This window comes from Nymphaea colorata, chromosome 13 (genome assembly GCF_008831285.2).
Source record: "Nymphaea colorata isolate Beijing-Zhang1983 chromosome 13, ASM883128v2, whole genome shotgun sequence".
Lineage (NCBI taxonomy): Eukaryota > Viridiplantae > Streptophyta > Magnoliopsida > Nymphaeales > Nymphaeaceae > Nymphaea > Nymphaea colorata.
Window position 1 is genome coordinate 6,742,731 of NC_045150.1, and position 15,091 is coordinate 6,757,821.

The 15,091-nt window shown below is 37.9% G+C and overlaps 1 protein-coding gene across 2 annotated transcripts; it reads left to right on the plus strand.

Annotated features, from left to right (window-relative positions):
- The first annotated feature begins 1,324 nt into the window (after window positions 1-1,324).
- LOC116266948 (uncharacterized) lies at window positions 1,325-5,852 on the plus strand. 2 transcript variants are annotated; one of them, XM_031648471.2, is made up of 7 exons: window positions 1,325-1,557; window positions 1,775-1,976; window positions 4,305-4,358; window positions 4,443-4,523; window positions 4,675-4,744; window positions 4,822-4,910; window positions 5,419-5,852. In XM_031648471.2, the coding sequence occupies exons 2-7, from the start codon at window positions 1,812-1,814 to the stop codon at window positions 5,551-5,553; spliced, it is 594 nt and encodes a 197-aa protein (XP_031504331.1). In that variant the 5' UTR covers window positions 1,325-1,557; window positions 1,775-1,811; the 3' UTR covers window positions 5,554-5,852. The 2 variants fall into 2 exon arrangements, with proteins under 2 accessions (XP_031504331.1, XP_031504330.1); XM_031648470.2 differs by having other exon boundaries at window positions 1,327-1,612.
- The last annotated feature ends 9,239 nt before the right edge of the window (window positions 5,853-15,091 follow it).

The window sequence follows — 15,091 nt, forward strand, 5'->3', positions numbered from 1 at the left end:
TATCCAATGTAATGATATGCAACAATCTAGGTCAAAAAGGCCTTCGAGTTGGCTAGAATTATCCAACCAGATGGCAGCCGAATAGATTCTAAATAGAGTTTGAAAACAAAAGCAAAACCTGATCCAAAACTACGGCTCAATAATAATATTTCTTAAAACCCGACGAAAATTTGCCAACTCAATTGAAAGGAGCTCGAATATACAAATTTAGAATTGAAGAGAGACACTAGCATGTAAATAAGTATATTTACATAAATTCTGGAAAAGTTAAGGAGGCCCATTGTGGCTCTGCCACCGCCCTTCCCACCATCCCCAACTACAAAGAGAAAAAGAAAAAATATCAGCTTTGAAAATTCTTAGTTTGCCTCAAGTTCTTGAACAAGTTCTTACTTTTAGTATATATGGCGCCTTAGAAATAGAAATGAAAGAAAGCATGCAGTGGGGACAATGAGTCAAAGCAATGTAAATGGTCTCTGGCAGCTTGTAAGGAGCAATACCAAAAAAATTGAACTAAACTGGATGGCCAAAAGGAAAGCGGAACTGTGCCTTCAACTTGGCTTCTTTTATGAAGAAAGGAATGTTGGAGATAGTGTGGCATATGATGTGCATATTGTCTCTTGGTGTAAAGGTAGGATCAGGAGATTTGCTGGTTTGGTGAGGAAAAAATCAGGGGAATTCACATATGGTGTTTGTAATTATCCATTGTTTGGTAATAAGGTTGTGTTTGTTTCATTGTGCATCTAAATGATTAAGATCCTATGATAGATCCATTTATTCATTTTTTGGCAATAAGACTGTGTTTGTTTCACTGAGAAATCTATGGTTTTAAGATCAGAACGCCTCCCCCATCCGACCTTCATGTTGTTGAAATCTTCAGCTTGATTAAACTGAGGATTTCTCAAAGCACACCTTTTTGTGCAGCCTCATATCTGAGTTCTGAAGCTACCAAACACAACCTAAAGGATGATTCTCTTAACATTTATCCATACATGAAGGTAATTTTAACTTCAAAGCCCATATCAAACTGCCACTGCCTAACACCAAATTTAAAATTTAAAAGAAGATTAATTCATAATAGGGTTAATGAAGGAATCCATTTTTTGATCTGTATCCCCGTCGGAAGTCACTCATTGGATTTTGTATCTGATAAAATCTGCTCCATTTGCAACTAGACCTTAAATATCCAGGGTGTGAGACCCATAATCGGGTCAGTGATCGTTATCCAGATCCGGAGCAGTATCATTAACCGGATATGTGAAATAGTAGGCCGGGCAATCGGATAAAGGATAGGAAGGTCGAGGAAACTGGGAGAAGCTTCGCGAAGCTAGCTTTGAGCCTTTGACCCGTTGACACTCTACACTCCCACCGGCCTCCCGCCGCCTATAAGAGGCCGTTTCCGTTGTCCTGTCATTTCTCTCCTCCAGAAAACTCGGAGATTGAGAACGTTACAGTTCTTCTCTCCTGCTACTCTAATTTCTTGATTTTAGCTTCCGAAATCGCGACCTCTCAGGCCACTTTAGTCCTTTTCCTGGCACTGCTCCTATCCTACCGGCCTCTGTACGTCCACCGGATCTCTCCTGCGTCCTTCATCTTCGAAAACACTACATTTTAGGTGTTTGATCTGTCTGATTTGTTGCATTTTGCATCTTCTTGCCTTCTCTTTTGTGATTTATGGATCTTGCGTAGGATGCTTGTTTTGATGGCTTGTTCTTGGTTCGCAATTGAGGAGAAACTTTTGAGATTTTAGTTCTGCTTTGTTGCCGTTGGTCTTTAGGTTTGTTTGATCTGGTGGGATTAGATTTTCGGGGAAAATGGAGAATGAAGTTTCGGGGGAAGCGAAGCAGTCGTCTTCCTACAGATACTGGGTTCGAGAAACCACTGACGCCGCGGCACCACCCCCGGTTCCCCGCAAACTCTCTGCTGATGATCTGACGAAGCAGCAACAGCCTGCACCCTTGGGTTCGGTTTGGAATCATGTACGTTGATCGTGCTTATTCAGATATTTCGTTTTTGTGATGGATACCGTAAATATGGTTGCGTTACTTTTTTCTTTTCCTGCATGGTTTGGGAGGACCCAAGTACTCTCTTTCGGGTCCACGAAACAACCCTCAGATATCTTTTTCTCTTTGGGAAGGTGCAGAAGCGAAACAGCCAACCTATTGATATTGGCAGACCAAAGAGATTCTTCCAATGTATAATTTCTCGGCCAAATGTAATTCATAATTATAGGAAGAAGACCCATCAAATGGAGATTTTTTTTTCACCATATTGCGATTATTAAACACTGTATATAAGGGCCATGACTACAAACAGTAGTACATTTTTTATCATGAAATACCAATTGTTTGCTGAACCAGTTTGAAACTCTAGTCGCATTAAAGATGAAAGGCCTGTATTAGATTGATCGATTATTCGTGAAGGTTAGCTTTAAGTGATGAAACTATCGACTAAATCTAGATTCAAATCTTTCCTGCGTGTCCAGGCTTACCATGACGATAAAGGCATCAGGAGGTCTTTTTGAGATGTCACGAGAAAAAAATATGGCCCTTGATACAAAGGGTTGGATATATGCGTGCAAATGTGATAAATCATGTATCATACTTTGGCTTATATCCTAACGAGGTAACACTTTTAGGGTACTGTAGGTCTCTAACCAACTTTGTTAAGATTTCGGAATTTAAAAGTGTAAATAGAGAATAGATACAAAGATAGGAAAATAACAGACTCAAATCTTTCCAAAACATCAAAAACATGGAAAACATAAAGAAAATGAAACTTCAGTAACGCAAATTCTAGATGTAAAGTTGGACTGTTGTGGGACATAGTATAAAATCTTCATGTTATGATAATGTCAGATGTTTTTATATCATTCCCCAGGTGTACCTCTGTACACACGTGTATCATAGGTTTTGATTCTATAAGTTTTTAATCTATTCCAGTTCATTGTTGAGGCTGCATATGAAGTGTTTTCAGCAATGGAACTGTTGATATCCCCTTTATCAAGTGGCTTATTTGAAGGGGTCAATGTCTTAACTTTAAAACAATTATATGTACACTTGGTGGGAGTGTAGGATGTTTATAAGAGGTTTAATATGAATATACTTCCAATTTCTAGACTCTAGAGGAGTGTTAGGAAGATTCATTTGTACTCACCTCCAATTTCTAGATTCCAAAGAAGTATTAGGAGGTTTACTTATGAATGCACTTCCAGTTTCTAGACTCTAGAGGACTATTAGGAAGTGATCTATTTATTTGCCTCTTAACTCCTAGACTCTGCAAGAGTGTTAAGAGGTGCCACATATACTTAATTGTAACAGCCACCGGCGACTACTTTAGTTGTAGGATAGCTGTAGAACTCAGGTTGAGTATGTCCTAAGAATTAGCACGAAGACAAGCAATCAGGTGTGTTGCTTGAGCCTTGGAGGGCCTACTAGTACGTACATCCCTGAATCTGATAAAATTGCACGTTTAGGTGCGCCAAACATGGGATTGGCAAGTGCAGGTTTAATCAGTATTCAATTATTTTGATAAGATACAGGTGTGTCAACTCTCTCTGGGACTCATTTTGCTTTCCTGTTGGGGTAACTTTCATTTTCCAGGCCATTACTTTCAAAAATATAGATGGCATCTCTTAACCATTTTCCAGCTTGGGTGACTGTAAGGCAGCTGAAATCTTGAGCTCTTTTGGAGTGCAACTTGTTGGAAGCAGTTTACTAGGGTATTGTATACTAGATGTCATCGACTGTCTCAATCATCACCAATTTTTCCTACTCCCAGAATCCTTCTTGTCTCATAGTATTCACGCTGCTCCTTATTTTTACACCTTCTAACTGTCCCAGGTGGAAGCCTATCAATGCTAGGTGGTCTGGGCTCATCTAAGCAAGTAAAATGCTACCATGGTTGAAGAAAGTTCCTATTATGCTTGGGCTTGGCTTGTTTAAGTCTCATCATTTCTTTGGGAGGATCAACAAACCAAAGTTTGGTACCACTTTCAGGACCAAATTCATAAATAAGATGGGCTTTTCTGAACCTTATTAAATTCATATAACCGAACATAGGACACACTCTTTTTACTTGGCATGAGTCTGATCTGCAGGCTTCTTGGCTGAAATTCTCCAATGACATTGCGATGTCTAAAGAAATTATTTTGATAAAAATAAAGATGTCCCTGTGATTGGACTTTATGTTTAAAAGAAAATCGCTACTGCATTTGAAGATAAAGACACTAATAAAGTTTGCAAGGGAACCATTCCTCATCTTATTTTTCATTTTCTGCATACGCTAATTCCTAAACTTGTTTGCAGGCAGGAACTTGGGAAGAGAGGAATCTTAACACATGGGCTACAAGCAGGATAAAGGTTTGTGATAAAAGTTTGGAAATACAATGTGAAGAATTTATTTGATTGGCAATTCTGCTCAAGTTTTTTATCCTTATATTGCAGGACCTGCTTACTTCATTGGACTCTTTAGAATTTTCAGGGGGCAAAGCAGGCATTTCAGAAGTGACAGAGTGCAGTGGAGATGTGAGTCTCCTTTTATTGCTAGTTGTACTATTAGTGAATGCTCTTTCATTGCATGCTGGAAGTCAACCATGCTGGAAACATCATTTGTATGCATATTCCTTACGCAGTGTCTCTAGCTGATGTGTTGGTCTTTCCTCTTGGTACGTTTCAGGCATTCCTGGTGACAGTGCGCAATAAGAAGCGGGTTGGTTACACCTATAAAATATCACTGAAGTTCAAAGGCAAGTTACTCTTGGTCAAAATGATTGTAGTTTTTCCCTTAGTTGTGTTTCCTTAACTAGGTGAAGGAATGCGACAGGAGAATGGCTGGTTAAAGAGGAAAATAAAGCTATGAAGGGCTTCATAGATATTCATGAGTTCTCCTTTGGGGAGCTTGACGACTTGCAGGTATGCTGCATACGGTTGATGAACCTATGGAAAATGATGGTTCTTTGAAGTGTAGTAAGAATAACGATATATATATATATATATATATATATATATATATATGTGTGTATATATATATATATATCCATTTGGGATAGTCAGTTTTGAAAACAAGTACTGTAGCTGCTTCAGAAATGTTTAGGTGTATGTTGACCATGGAAATGGCTATTTTATTCTGTGTTAAATCAAAGTGCTGGACTGGTTGTCCTGGAGATAATTTAAGAAAATATATTTTTTTTTGTAATTTTTTTCTGTATCATACTTCAAAGAATTCCTGTGATGGAGGTTAAAAAACCTTGAGCTGCTTCAACTGCTGTTTGTTGGCACAATTAGTGAATAGTCCTTTTCGCAAGTGCCTTTTGGGAATCCTAGATGTTCTGAGATGTCTTCCTTTCAATATGGCATGCCAGTCCAGCACATCATTTACGACAAAAAAATAGCTACATGAACTCACTTGTTTGATTTGCAGATTGAAGTTAGATTGAATGAGGAGAAAGATCTGCTGGAGGACGAGAGGTTAAGAATATTGAATGATGTTAGGTTGTTCTTGCCATCCATCCGCAACCAACTGTCAAAATTCGAAGAGGAGCTCAAGGACAGGTAAGAGGGCCTGATTTAGTCAGGCTTTTCAATAGCCACAGGCTCTCCCTCTCTATGGAATATGATTCATTTGTTGGTTATCTCATCATGTTACACATCCGCAACAAACTGTCGAACTTCGAAGAGGAGCTCAAGGACAGATGAGAGGGCCTGATTTAGTCTGGTCTCTCAAAAGCCACAGGCTCTTTCTCTCTCTATGGAATATGATTCATCTGTTTGTTATATCATGTTGTTAGATAATTTAACTCTTAAATCTTGTTACATTTAATATCCCAGGAAATGAGAGACACGTGTGCAGTCAAATCCTCTAATACACTTTTTTTTTTTCTTTCATGAGGATCACTTGCCAGTCTGTTTTTTGCACAAGTGGCTACTTTATAAACTCTTCTGTCTGATTTTTTGATGAAGTTCATTTCCCAACTGCTCCTTTTAAGTATTTCACGGGAACTATTCCTTTCAAGTATCCAAAATCTTTTTTACAACATACATGTGACCAAACAATGGTTCGTACGTGAACTATAAGAATGTCTGGTCTAATGGAAATGAGATTGAAGCATGCATGTTATTTGGTGATATCCAGGCCATTTTACAAGTCTTCATCCGCAGTACCAAGTTTTCTGTTCAATACGCTAGGAGTAGTCAACAGCTTGCAATTTCATATGCTGTTCCGCTCATTAAGGAAAGGGTGCATCTGCCGTTGGTTGAAGTTAGGTGTTTGCCTTTCATACCAATTTCAACCCCAGGAAAAATATTTTAGATTTTCAAGGTTCTTCGAAATACTATAAAACCAAGACTCAGAGGATTACTTCAACCCTTTATTAGTTCTTAGTTCACGCGCTTAAGCATTGGGGTGTCCTTCTGTGCATTCAAGGAGTCGCTTTATGTATACCTTCTTTTCTAAATCTCTACGTAAGAATGCATTTTCAACATTCAATTAAGTAATTGACTATTGGTTATCAACTACCAAAGACATTCAGAATGCTACATGTGTAAACGAAACAATGGGTGTTCCTGTAAAGTGTGAAGCATAATTTCCTAAAATTGAGCATTAAGCACTGGGATCAGTTGGAAACCACAAACTATATCACACGCATTAGTCATTACATTCCATGAAATAGCCATTCCAAGCACATCTTGTCTAAGCGACAAGTTGAGCAGCAGGCATGTTCCACACACGGGTGCCCGCGCACATGTGAAAAGATCTGCCAAATCAAAAGACACACAGATTTTCAAGATACAATAAATGACTTAAACAAACTTGGCATGATCTTCAAATCGACATATCCTAAAGAATATTGTAAAATCAATGCATCTCTGATTCTCTAGTCCCGAAAATATATTTATCCGTAATAAGTATTCTCCTGAAAGAACACCTAACTATTTGAATGTTCACCAATATCTTACATTTTATGAAGAGACGAAAGAAAAATCATAGGAATGCAATCTCTCGTGATCTGCAATCTCTCGTGATCTCAAGTAGCTTAAGTCAAGTTGTTAATGTTGGCATGTCCATTAATTGGTATCGGATCTATTACTCGACTTTCTGATTATATTAGGTTTAAATGTGTGAACACTATACTTCAGAAGTTCAAATATTATTCCGTTGTTTATAACGATTCTCAGTCACAATTTATCTTTCTTGAAATTCAAAGTTTCGAAATTTATGAAAATAAATTTGTTTAAATGGCTGAACACCTCTTTCTCCTGGTATGAAGTCAAGTCAAGGCTCTGGTTCTCTAGATAAGGAAAATTAAGTTTGATGATGTCGTGGAGTGGGTAGAGTAAGGACTTTTCTTAGTTTAGAAAGTGCCCAATAGTTTTTTTCTTTACGACAGTGAAAAGATCAGAAATTAATTAAGTTTCAGCATTAATAACCGCTCTTCTCAGCAATGCTTTTGGTTGAGAGTGGTTTTGGACAACATCTCGAAAGAGTGATTTAGAGACGCAAAAGCATTGCCAAGAAAGGGAGATGAAGAAAGAGGAAAAAGGGAGATGAGTGAAGGAAAGAGGGTTTCAGAAGGGGCAAGAAACTCTGGTTCATGTGTTGGTGGCCTCTATACCCAAATAAGGCTACTAATGTGCAAGTTAAAGTGCATTAAGGCTCTGTTTGGTTGGAGGGAAAGGGAGGGAGCCTCTTTCCTTTCATTTTCATTCTCTTTCTTTTTCATTCCCTTTCCCTCCCTTCTCTTTCCTTTCCTTTCCCTCCCTCCCTTTCCTTCTCTTTCCCTCCCTTCTCTTTCCTTTCCTTTCCATCCTCCCTTTCCTTCTCTTTCCCTCCATCCAAACGAAGCGTAAGGATGGTACCTAAACAGTATGAGCACTTTGGTTCTTATATGAGCGGTGGGATAACCTTCTGCCTCCCCCAAAACTTTTTTATTATAATGTCAAAGCAGACTGGCCTTTTTCCGAATGCTCTGGTTTTAACATGGAAAAGATGGGATTGATTTGCAATAAGATATGTTTTTAACTGGACTTATAGACATATACTTTTTGGCTGGAGCACCAGAGCTGGTTTTTATCTTGTCATCCAAATGCAGGTTTTCAAAAGTTGCTAAAAGCCAGGTTTTTGCAAAACCAAGCTTTTAAGGGTGTCATGCAAACACCCCCGAACAGGATTTTCAACCACCACCATCATACATCTGCTAACATTATTTTAAGATGATAATTTGAGGAAAGTAGGATGTCTTACCCTATTCAGTTCTTGCCAGGATCATCTTTACGCAAACGCAAATCTGTTTTGAGAAAATACAAATCAATCCCAACAGCTGCCCAGAAAGATAATAGTTTCTTATGAGATTAGATGGTTTTCATTCTCTATTCATTTGATTAGCCAAATTCCATTAGGAAAATGCAAACTCAGAGTAGTATATATCTTGCAATTTGGCCTAGACCATAATCAACTCATGTCTACTACTTGGTGTCCTCGCATATGACTGACAGATCTTGCCTTGATTTCTCAAAGCTACCTCTTAATTCAAATGGACATTGTGCAAAATCAGGTTTGATGGATTTGTATATATATTTAATCCTGGTTTTCATTCATGAATTGGGCAAGAAACTCTGGTTCATTTGGAAATGAAAAAATTAACATCTAAGTAAGAATTTGGATTGGATATCTAATGGGATAATGGACATCAATATGGTCAAGTAAAGTTTCCTATATCTAATATCAATACATTTGGAAAGTCTGTTTTTTAAGTATTAGCATCTAAATTGGGTGTTGGGTTGCATTCTTTTATGAATCTAAAGATGGATTCCAAATTGGATTCAATTGTGAAATTAGAAATTGTATTCAAAGAGCGTGTGTTGTGTGTCAAGTCCACTTCCTCACAAGCATTTAAGTATATATATGCGTCTCTAAATCACTCTTTCTTGAACCAGAGTTTCTTGCCCATTCTGAAACCTTCTTTCCTCCACTCATCTTCCTTTTTCCTCTTTTTTCATCTCCCTTTTTTAGCAACGGTTTTGCGTCTCTAAATCACTCTTTCGAGATGTTGTCCAAAACTACTCTCAACCAAAAGCATTGCTCAAAGGGCGGTTATTAATGCTGAAACTTAATTAATTTCTGATCTCTTCAGATGGAGCGGTGCGACCCCTCCATATGAAGAGATCAGAAATTAATTAAGTTTCAGCATTAATAACCGCTCTTCTCAGCAATGCTTTTGGTTGAGAGTAGTTTTGGACAACATCTCGAAAGAGTGATTTGGAGAGATTTAGAGACGCAAAAGGGTTGCTAAAACAGGGAGATGAAGATTGTTCTATTTTCCTTTCTTGCTACTATTTTCACATATATACTTTTTTTGTTTTTGCCTATAAGATTGTTCTATTACTTCCATATACATATTCTACTTGCTGCTCCTCAGCAATTCTTGGCGCCCATTTCTTCGCAGTCCGCTAACTCCAAATAAGCGGTTAGTAAAAAAAAAAATTAATGCCGATGTAATTAAAAAACAAACAATGCAAGAAGCTTTTTAAATTTATTAAAACATTTGAAATAATTATTCATTAAAAAATATTAATAACAGTGGACCGAACTCGAACCATCGCCAGCCAACTATTTAGGATCAATTCCCACGCCCACGAGTCCTGCCTCGTGGACAGAAGCTCATTTTCGTCCTAGCCTGTCTGACCAGACGGTCCACGCCTCGCTCACGCTTCTTCCCTTGCATTGCACCTCGACACACGTGGTGCGTCAAAGGGGCGCTTGACATAAATAACCCAAGAATGACCACCAAATAACGAAATCATGCATGCAACGCAAAGGCAAAAGTCTGAATCAAAACGCATGGCCGTTCTAGACATTTTCCGAGTCTGAATCAAAAGATGGTCAATGGGTTTAAGCAAAAAAATGTTGGGGGCATTCATAGGGTTTTAAAGTTGTCTAGATTTTGTTATTCAACTGAAAAATTGCTGCTATGGAGGTCCACAGCTGCTGGCGGAGGTTGCCGCCGCCGCTGCCGCCACCACCACTGCCGGTGATGCACAAAATTTTTCTATGGGAAGACCTCCACTCACTCGGCGGCGTCCTTCTCCCTTCTTATATTCGTCATCACCATTTGTTATTGCCTTTCATAGTGAGGATGTGGATGCCTGATTTGGTGGATTCAAATCCTCAACGATAAGGTAATTCCTTCTTCTTTCTTTATTTGTTAATTTTCCTAATTACAATCAACCATTTTTTGTTATTTTGCAAAGCCAATATACATAATAAGATTGAGACTTCATACAGCTAAAGTATGAGCTGTTAGCTGACATCATCATACGATTTTCACTTTTCAGGACTTCACGGGCAACACCTTGACTGACTGGCTACCCAAATGCTGTTAGAAATTTTTTATAAAGAAAACTGAATTATACTTTTAAAAATTTTGACAGGGCCTAAAATGTAGTTTTTAAATTTTTATATAAGATAAATAAAATGTTTAAAAGTTACATGTATAAGTGGTTGGTACTGAACTACTTGTGTGTTTAATTACAAATCATCATCATCTAAGTATGTTGATCGAATGCTGCATGTAGTACATATATATAAAGGAACTGAACCATGGCTCGAAAATCATCGCCCTCTCGAAAGATCCCTCTTCCTCTCTCGCGGTTTCTCTCTCCCTCGCTCACCGGAGGATCCCCAACGCCGTAGCCAGGAACGGCCTTTTGGGCCGTCCCTCAGGTCTGCTTCCTCATCAGCAACCGGCGTCTTCGATGCTCCCCCTTCCCCTTCAGTTGCCATTGCTTCCAACTATTACTATTGGAGCTCACTGAGACTGGAAAAGCATTTTCAGGAACTATACTCATAAGCAATGTTGTTTAAGTGTGTGCACATGCCTCAAAGTCCATCAACACATCGAACAAACGCTTCGACGTGGCCTGGTGAGGCACACATTTACCACACTCACTATATTCTTCACGTCTTCCCAATAAGTCTTCTTTGGTTATATGCCAGGTATGCTAGGATTCTCCATTCCCAGTTATCAAGCCAGAATCTATCTTTTCTTCCATCTCTTATATGCCAGATAACAAATGGCTAACTTCCTCACATCCTCAATCTAAGTTTTGGTGAGAACCCAAATATTGTAATGCAGTCTCAAGAAAATCCCAGCCACTTGATCATAAGCCTTTGCTAGATCAATTTTAACACTAATAGAACCAGTCCTGTTGGTAGACATAACAAAAATAATCTTATGTATAGTAACAAATGTCTGTTGGACACTTTTTCCGGATACATTCATGTGCTTTTTATGTCCAAATTATGCATCCAAATGCAGTTGCTTAAAAATGGTAATGGTAACTCATAGACACAGTCAATCTTTTCATTAATGATGTTAAGCACACTTAACAGGATACAAATTTGAGATTTGAATCTTACCCTTCTTGGAGTATTTTGTCCAAAAACGAGGAAGCTTGACTGCAGGATGATCTTTTAATGCTGTATAATTTTCATTCATGTGACTTTTAAATCTTCATGTATAATACTCTACTTTCCTCATGTGCAACAGATAACAACACCAGCATTTGAGTAAAACACATTTATACTGAGGACAGGAGCCCATGGTGTAGACATTCTTGGTATAGCTGTTGCCAGCCCAAGTTGATGCCATCTGCCCATACCAATGGCGTTACTGCTGGAAAAGGTTGTTGCTAGGGGCTCTTTTCCAATTGCAAGATTTCTGTAAGCACCATAATCACCAAAAACTTTCTCGGGTTTTAAGCAAAGAGGTTTTTTTTTTTGTATAATACAGCGAGCTAGAAAAAAAGGAAAAAATTTGCTAGATGCATGTGCCTCTCAGGCATCTGAATGGAGCGCCTTCTGTTTCTTTTCTAAAAACAAGATAAAAGCAAAACATTTCAGTTTTTCCGATGCAACAGTGTCAGGAGATTGGGCTCCCATCCCATTTCACTAAAGAATCAAAGAATTAGAACAAATAACAGGCAAGAAAGAAAAAAGAACAAGTAACAGGAGAGTCGGTTATATTTACTAAGCAGCAAGTTAGCAACTAAGAAAAAAAAAATTCCTCTGCATTCCAATTCTCTTTTGCAGAAACAGATCTGCTCCTTCCCATTGAACATTCTCTCCTTGGTCTTTTATCATGAACACAACTCTCCATTGATTATCCTTTTGAGCTTCACTGATTGGAGCATGAAGTCGCATCCACCAAACGATGGCCAGTGGTTTGGCCTTAGCCCATAGGCACCCACTACAATGAGCCTTCCCTGGTACTTTACCATCCATTTAGCCACACTCGATATATTCTTCATGTCTTCCCAAATGGCTCCTGCCAAATTTCTGTTAACCTTGCCTCTCACCTCATGAATTAATGCAATTCTTAATTTCCACGTATTCCATATCATTAGTGGGAAAGACATACGAAATGCCATTCCAGGCTGAGACCACCACTTCGCATTTGACAAACAAATGATTTATAGCTTCTTCTCCCTTTCACGCAGAATGCATCTATTTGCCAAACGGATTCCAAATTTTTTCAGTATATCTAAGGTAAGAGTTTTCCCCTGAAAGCTCAAATAGCTACACCAGATTGCCCTAGGAATTGACCCCGAGTCCCACAATCTTGTCCTCCAAATGTCTGAAACTTCTTTAACCTCTGAGCATCTCATAAATTTCAGACCATGATAGATTGACAGCTTCAACTCCCAACCACATGAGTTTATCCCTTCTATTTGTCTAATCCGTCGTTTCCAATAAGTCTTCTTTGGTTATACGCCAGGTATGCTAGGATTCTCCATTCCCAGTTATGAAGCCAGAATCTATCTTTTCTTCCATCTCCTATATGCCAGATAAGCAAATGGCTAACTTCCTCACATCCTCAATCTAAGTTTTGGTGAGAACCCAAATATTGTAATGCAGTCTCAAGAAAATCCCAGCCACTTGATCATAAGCCTTTGCTAGATCAATTTTAACACTAATAGAACCAGTCCTGTTGGTAGACATAACAAAAATAATCTTATGTATAGTAATAAATGTCTGTCGGACACTTTTTCTGGACACATTCATGTGATTTTTATGTCCAAATTATGCATCCAAATGCAGTTGCTCAAAAATGGTAATGGTAACTCATAGACACAGTCAATCTTTTCATTAATGATGTTAAGCACACTTAACAGGATACAAATTTGAGATTTGAATCTTACCCTTCTTGGAGTATTTTGTCCAAAAATGAGGAAGCTTGACTGCAGGATGATCTTTTAATGCTGTATGATTTTCATACATGAGATTTTTAAATATTACCCATGTGTCTCACAAGATAGAAATCGAATTGTGATTATTGGTAGACATGTAATGCTAATATGCAGGGTATCTTTCTTTATTGGTAGACATGTAAAGCTAATATGCAGGGTATCATTAAAAAAAATTACCTGAAAATTCATGTGCAACAGATGACAACACCGGCATTTGAGTAAAACACATTTATACTGGGGACAGCAGCCCATGGTGTAGACATTCTTGGTATAGCAGTTGCCAGCCCAAGTTCATGCCATCTGCCCATACCAATGACGTTACTGCTGGGAAAGGTTGTTGCCTGTTGGTAGGGACTCTTTTCCTATTGCTAGATTTCTGTAAGCACCATAGTCACCAAAAACTTTGTGGGGTTTTAAACAAAGAGGTTTTTCTTGGGTATAATACAGCGAGCTAAAAAAATATGGCAAGTTTTTAGAAAATTAAAAACTGAAAACAAGAGAAAATAAAATAAGTGTGAAATAACACAAACATAAAGAAAAAAATATTTGCAACAAATAAAAATTAGAAAAAAAAAAAAAACAGTTTGCATTAAAAACGTGAAAATAACAAAAAATTTGAAAAAACACAAAAAAATGCATTTTTTCCGTGTTTTCATTTTAATTTTTTAAAGAAATATATATATTTTTTAGTTTAAATCACAATTTTATTTATTTCATTGTTCACGTTTTTTTTCGAAAAAAGGAACGTGTTTTTTGTAACTATGGTTAGCACCTAACAAGCTCTTTCCAACCGTTCAGTTTCTATCTCTGGTGAACAATTGGGCAAAAACTGAAGAGCTTCTCTATGTATTCATGCTTTATCTAGTCACCTTACTTTGTGATAAAAGACTCAATTTTTTCCTTTTCATATGTTTCTGTTTGCTAAATCATGGATTCATTTGCATTTAGATCTTCCTCCTCTATCCAGTTATATCTAGAGTTTGTTGCCACAGGCGCGTTTGCATTGCATCATGTTCAAGTCTTGGTGCTTTCTTGTCAAAAAGCAATATGCACAGTCTCCTACCCAAAGATTGAATATTTTCTTAATTGTATTAAGTTTCTCATGTTTAATTACTGTGCCCTAACAATTACCCATAGATCTCTCTTTCTCTCTCTCTCTTTTAGTGTGGCAATGTGGCATTGTTCATCAATAAAGTGTGTGTGTGTTTATATATATATATATATATAGAAACTTGGCCTGAAAATTTTACCCTATTGTTTTGCAAGCCAAGAAGAAGGTGTGGTTGATCCTGTGAAAAAACCTCCTGCCTAGTAGTGGTAGATGAAACAGTATACTAAGAACAATTGTCCTATGACTGCCAACAATGAAGAGACCAATCACCAAACAAATGTATTTCAATTGCAAAGAAAACGAAATTGCATAGCAGCATTCGTCCCTGCAATGCTCATCCAGATGCTTGCCTTCATTGTTTAATTCACCAAAAGGGCAGAAATAGAAAGCAACCGACCCTAGAAAATTTGATTAAAGCAGCATGCAGTTTACCGTCAAAGATCAAGCTATAGTCAGTTCTTGAAGACAAATAAGAGCTTTTTTACCTGTGCTCACTCTTAAACTTGCAGCAAGAGATTGAATTAAGAGATCAAATGTCAGTCCAATCCATGTCAAATTTACAGAAGAGAGCAAACAGCAGAACATAAAACGCAAATGAGTGGATGCATTATCCCTGAATCGGTTGATCAGGACAAGTCCAATAGAATCGGTACCTTGCCATGGTCGATTCAGTGGATATTGAAAAACAGTCGATTTATGAGAAACTGGTTCCTCTTATGTTTTATATGCTTGACTTGGA

Coding starts and splice junctions, on each gene's coding strand:
- LOC116266948 (XM_031648471.2), top strand. CDS start 1,812: ATGGAGAATGAAGTTTCGGGGGAAGCGAAGCAGTCGTCTTCCTACAGA. Junction 4,359..4,442: donor GGGCTACAAGCAGGATAAAG/GTTTGTGATAAA, acceptor CTTATATTGCAG/GACCTGCTTACTTCATTGGA. Junction 4,911..5,418: donor GGGAGCTTGACGACTTGCAG/GTATGCTGCATA, acceptor TTTGATTTGCAG/ATTGAAGTTAGATTGAATGA.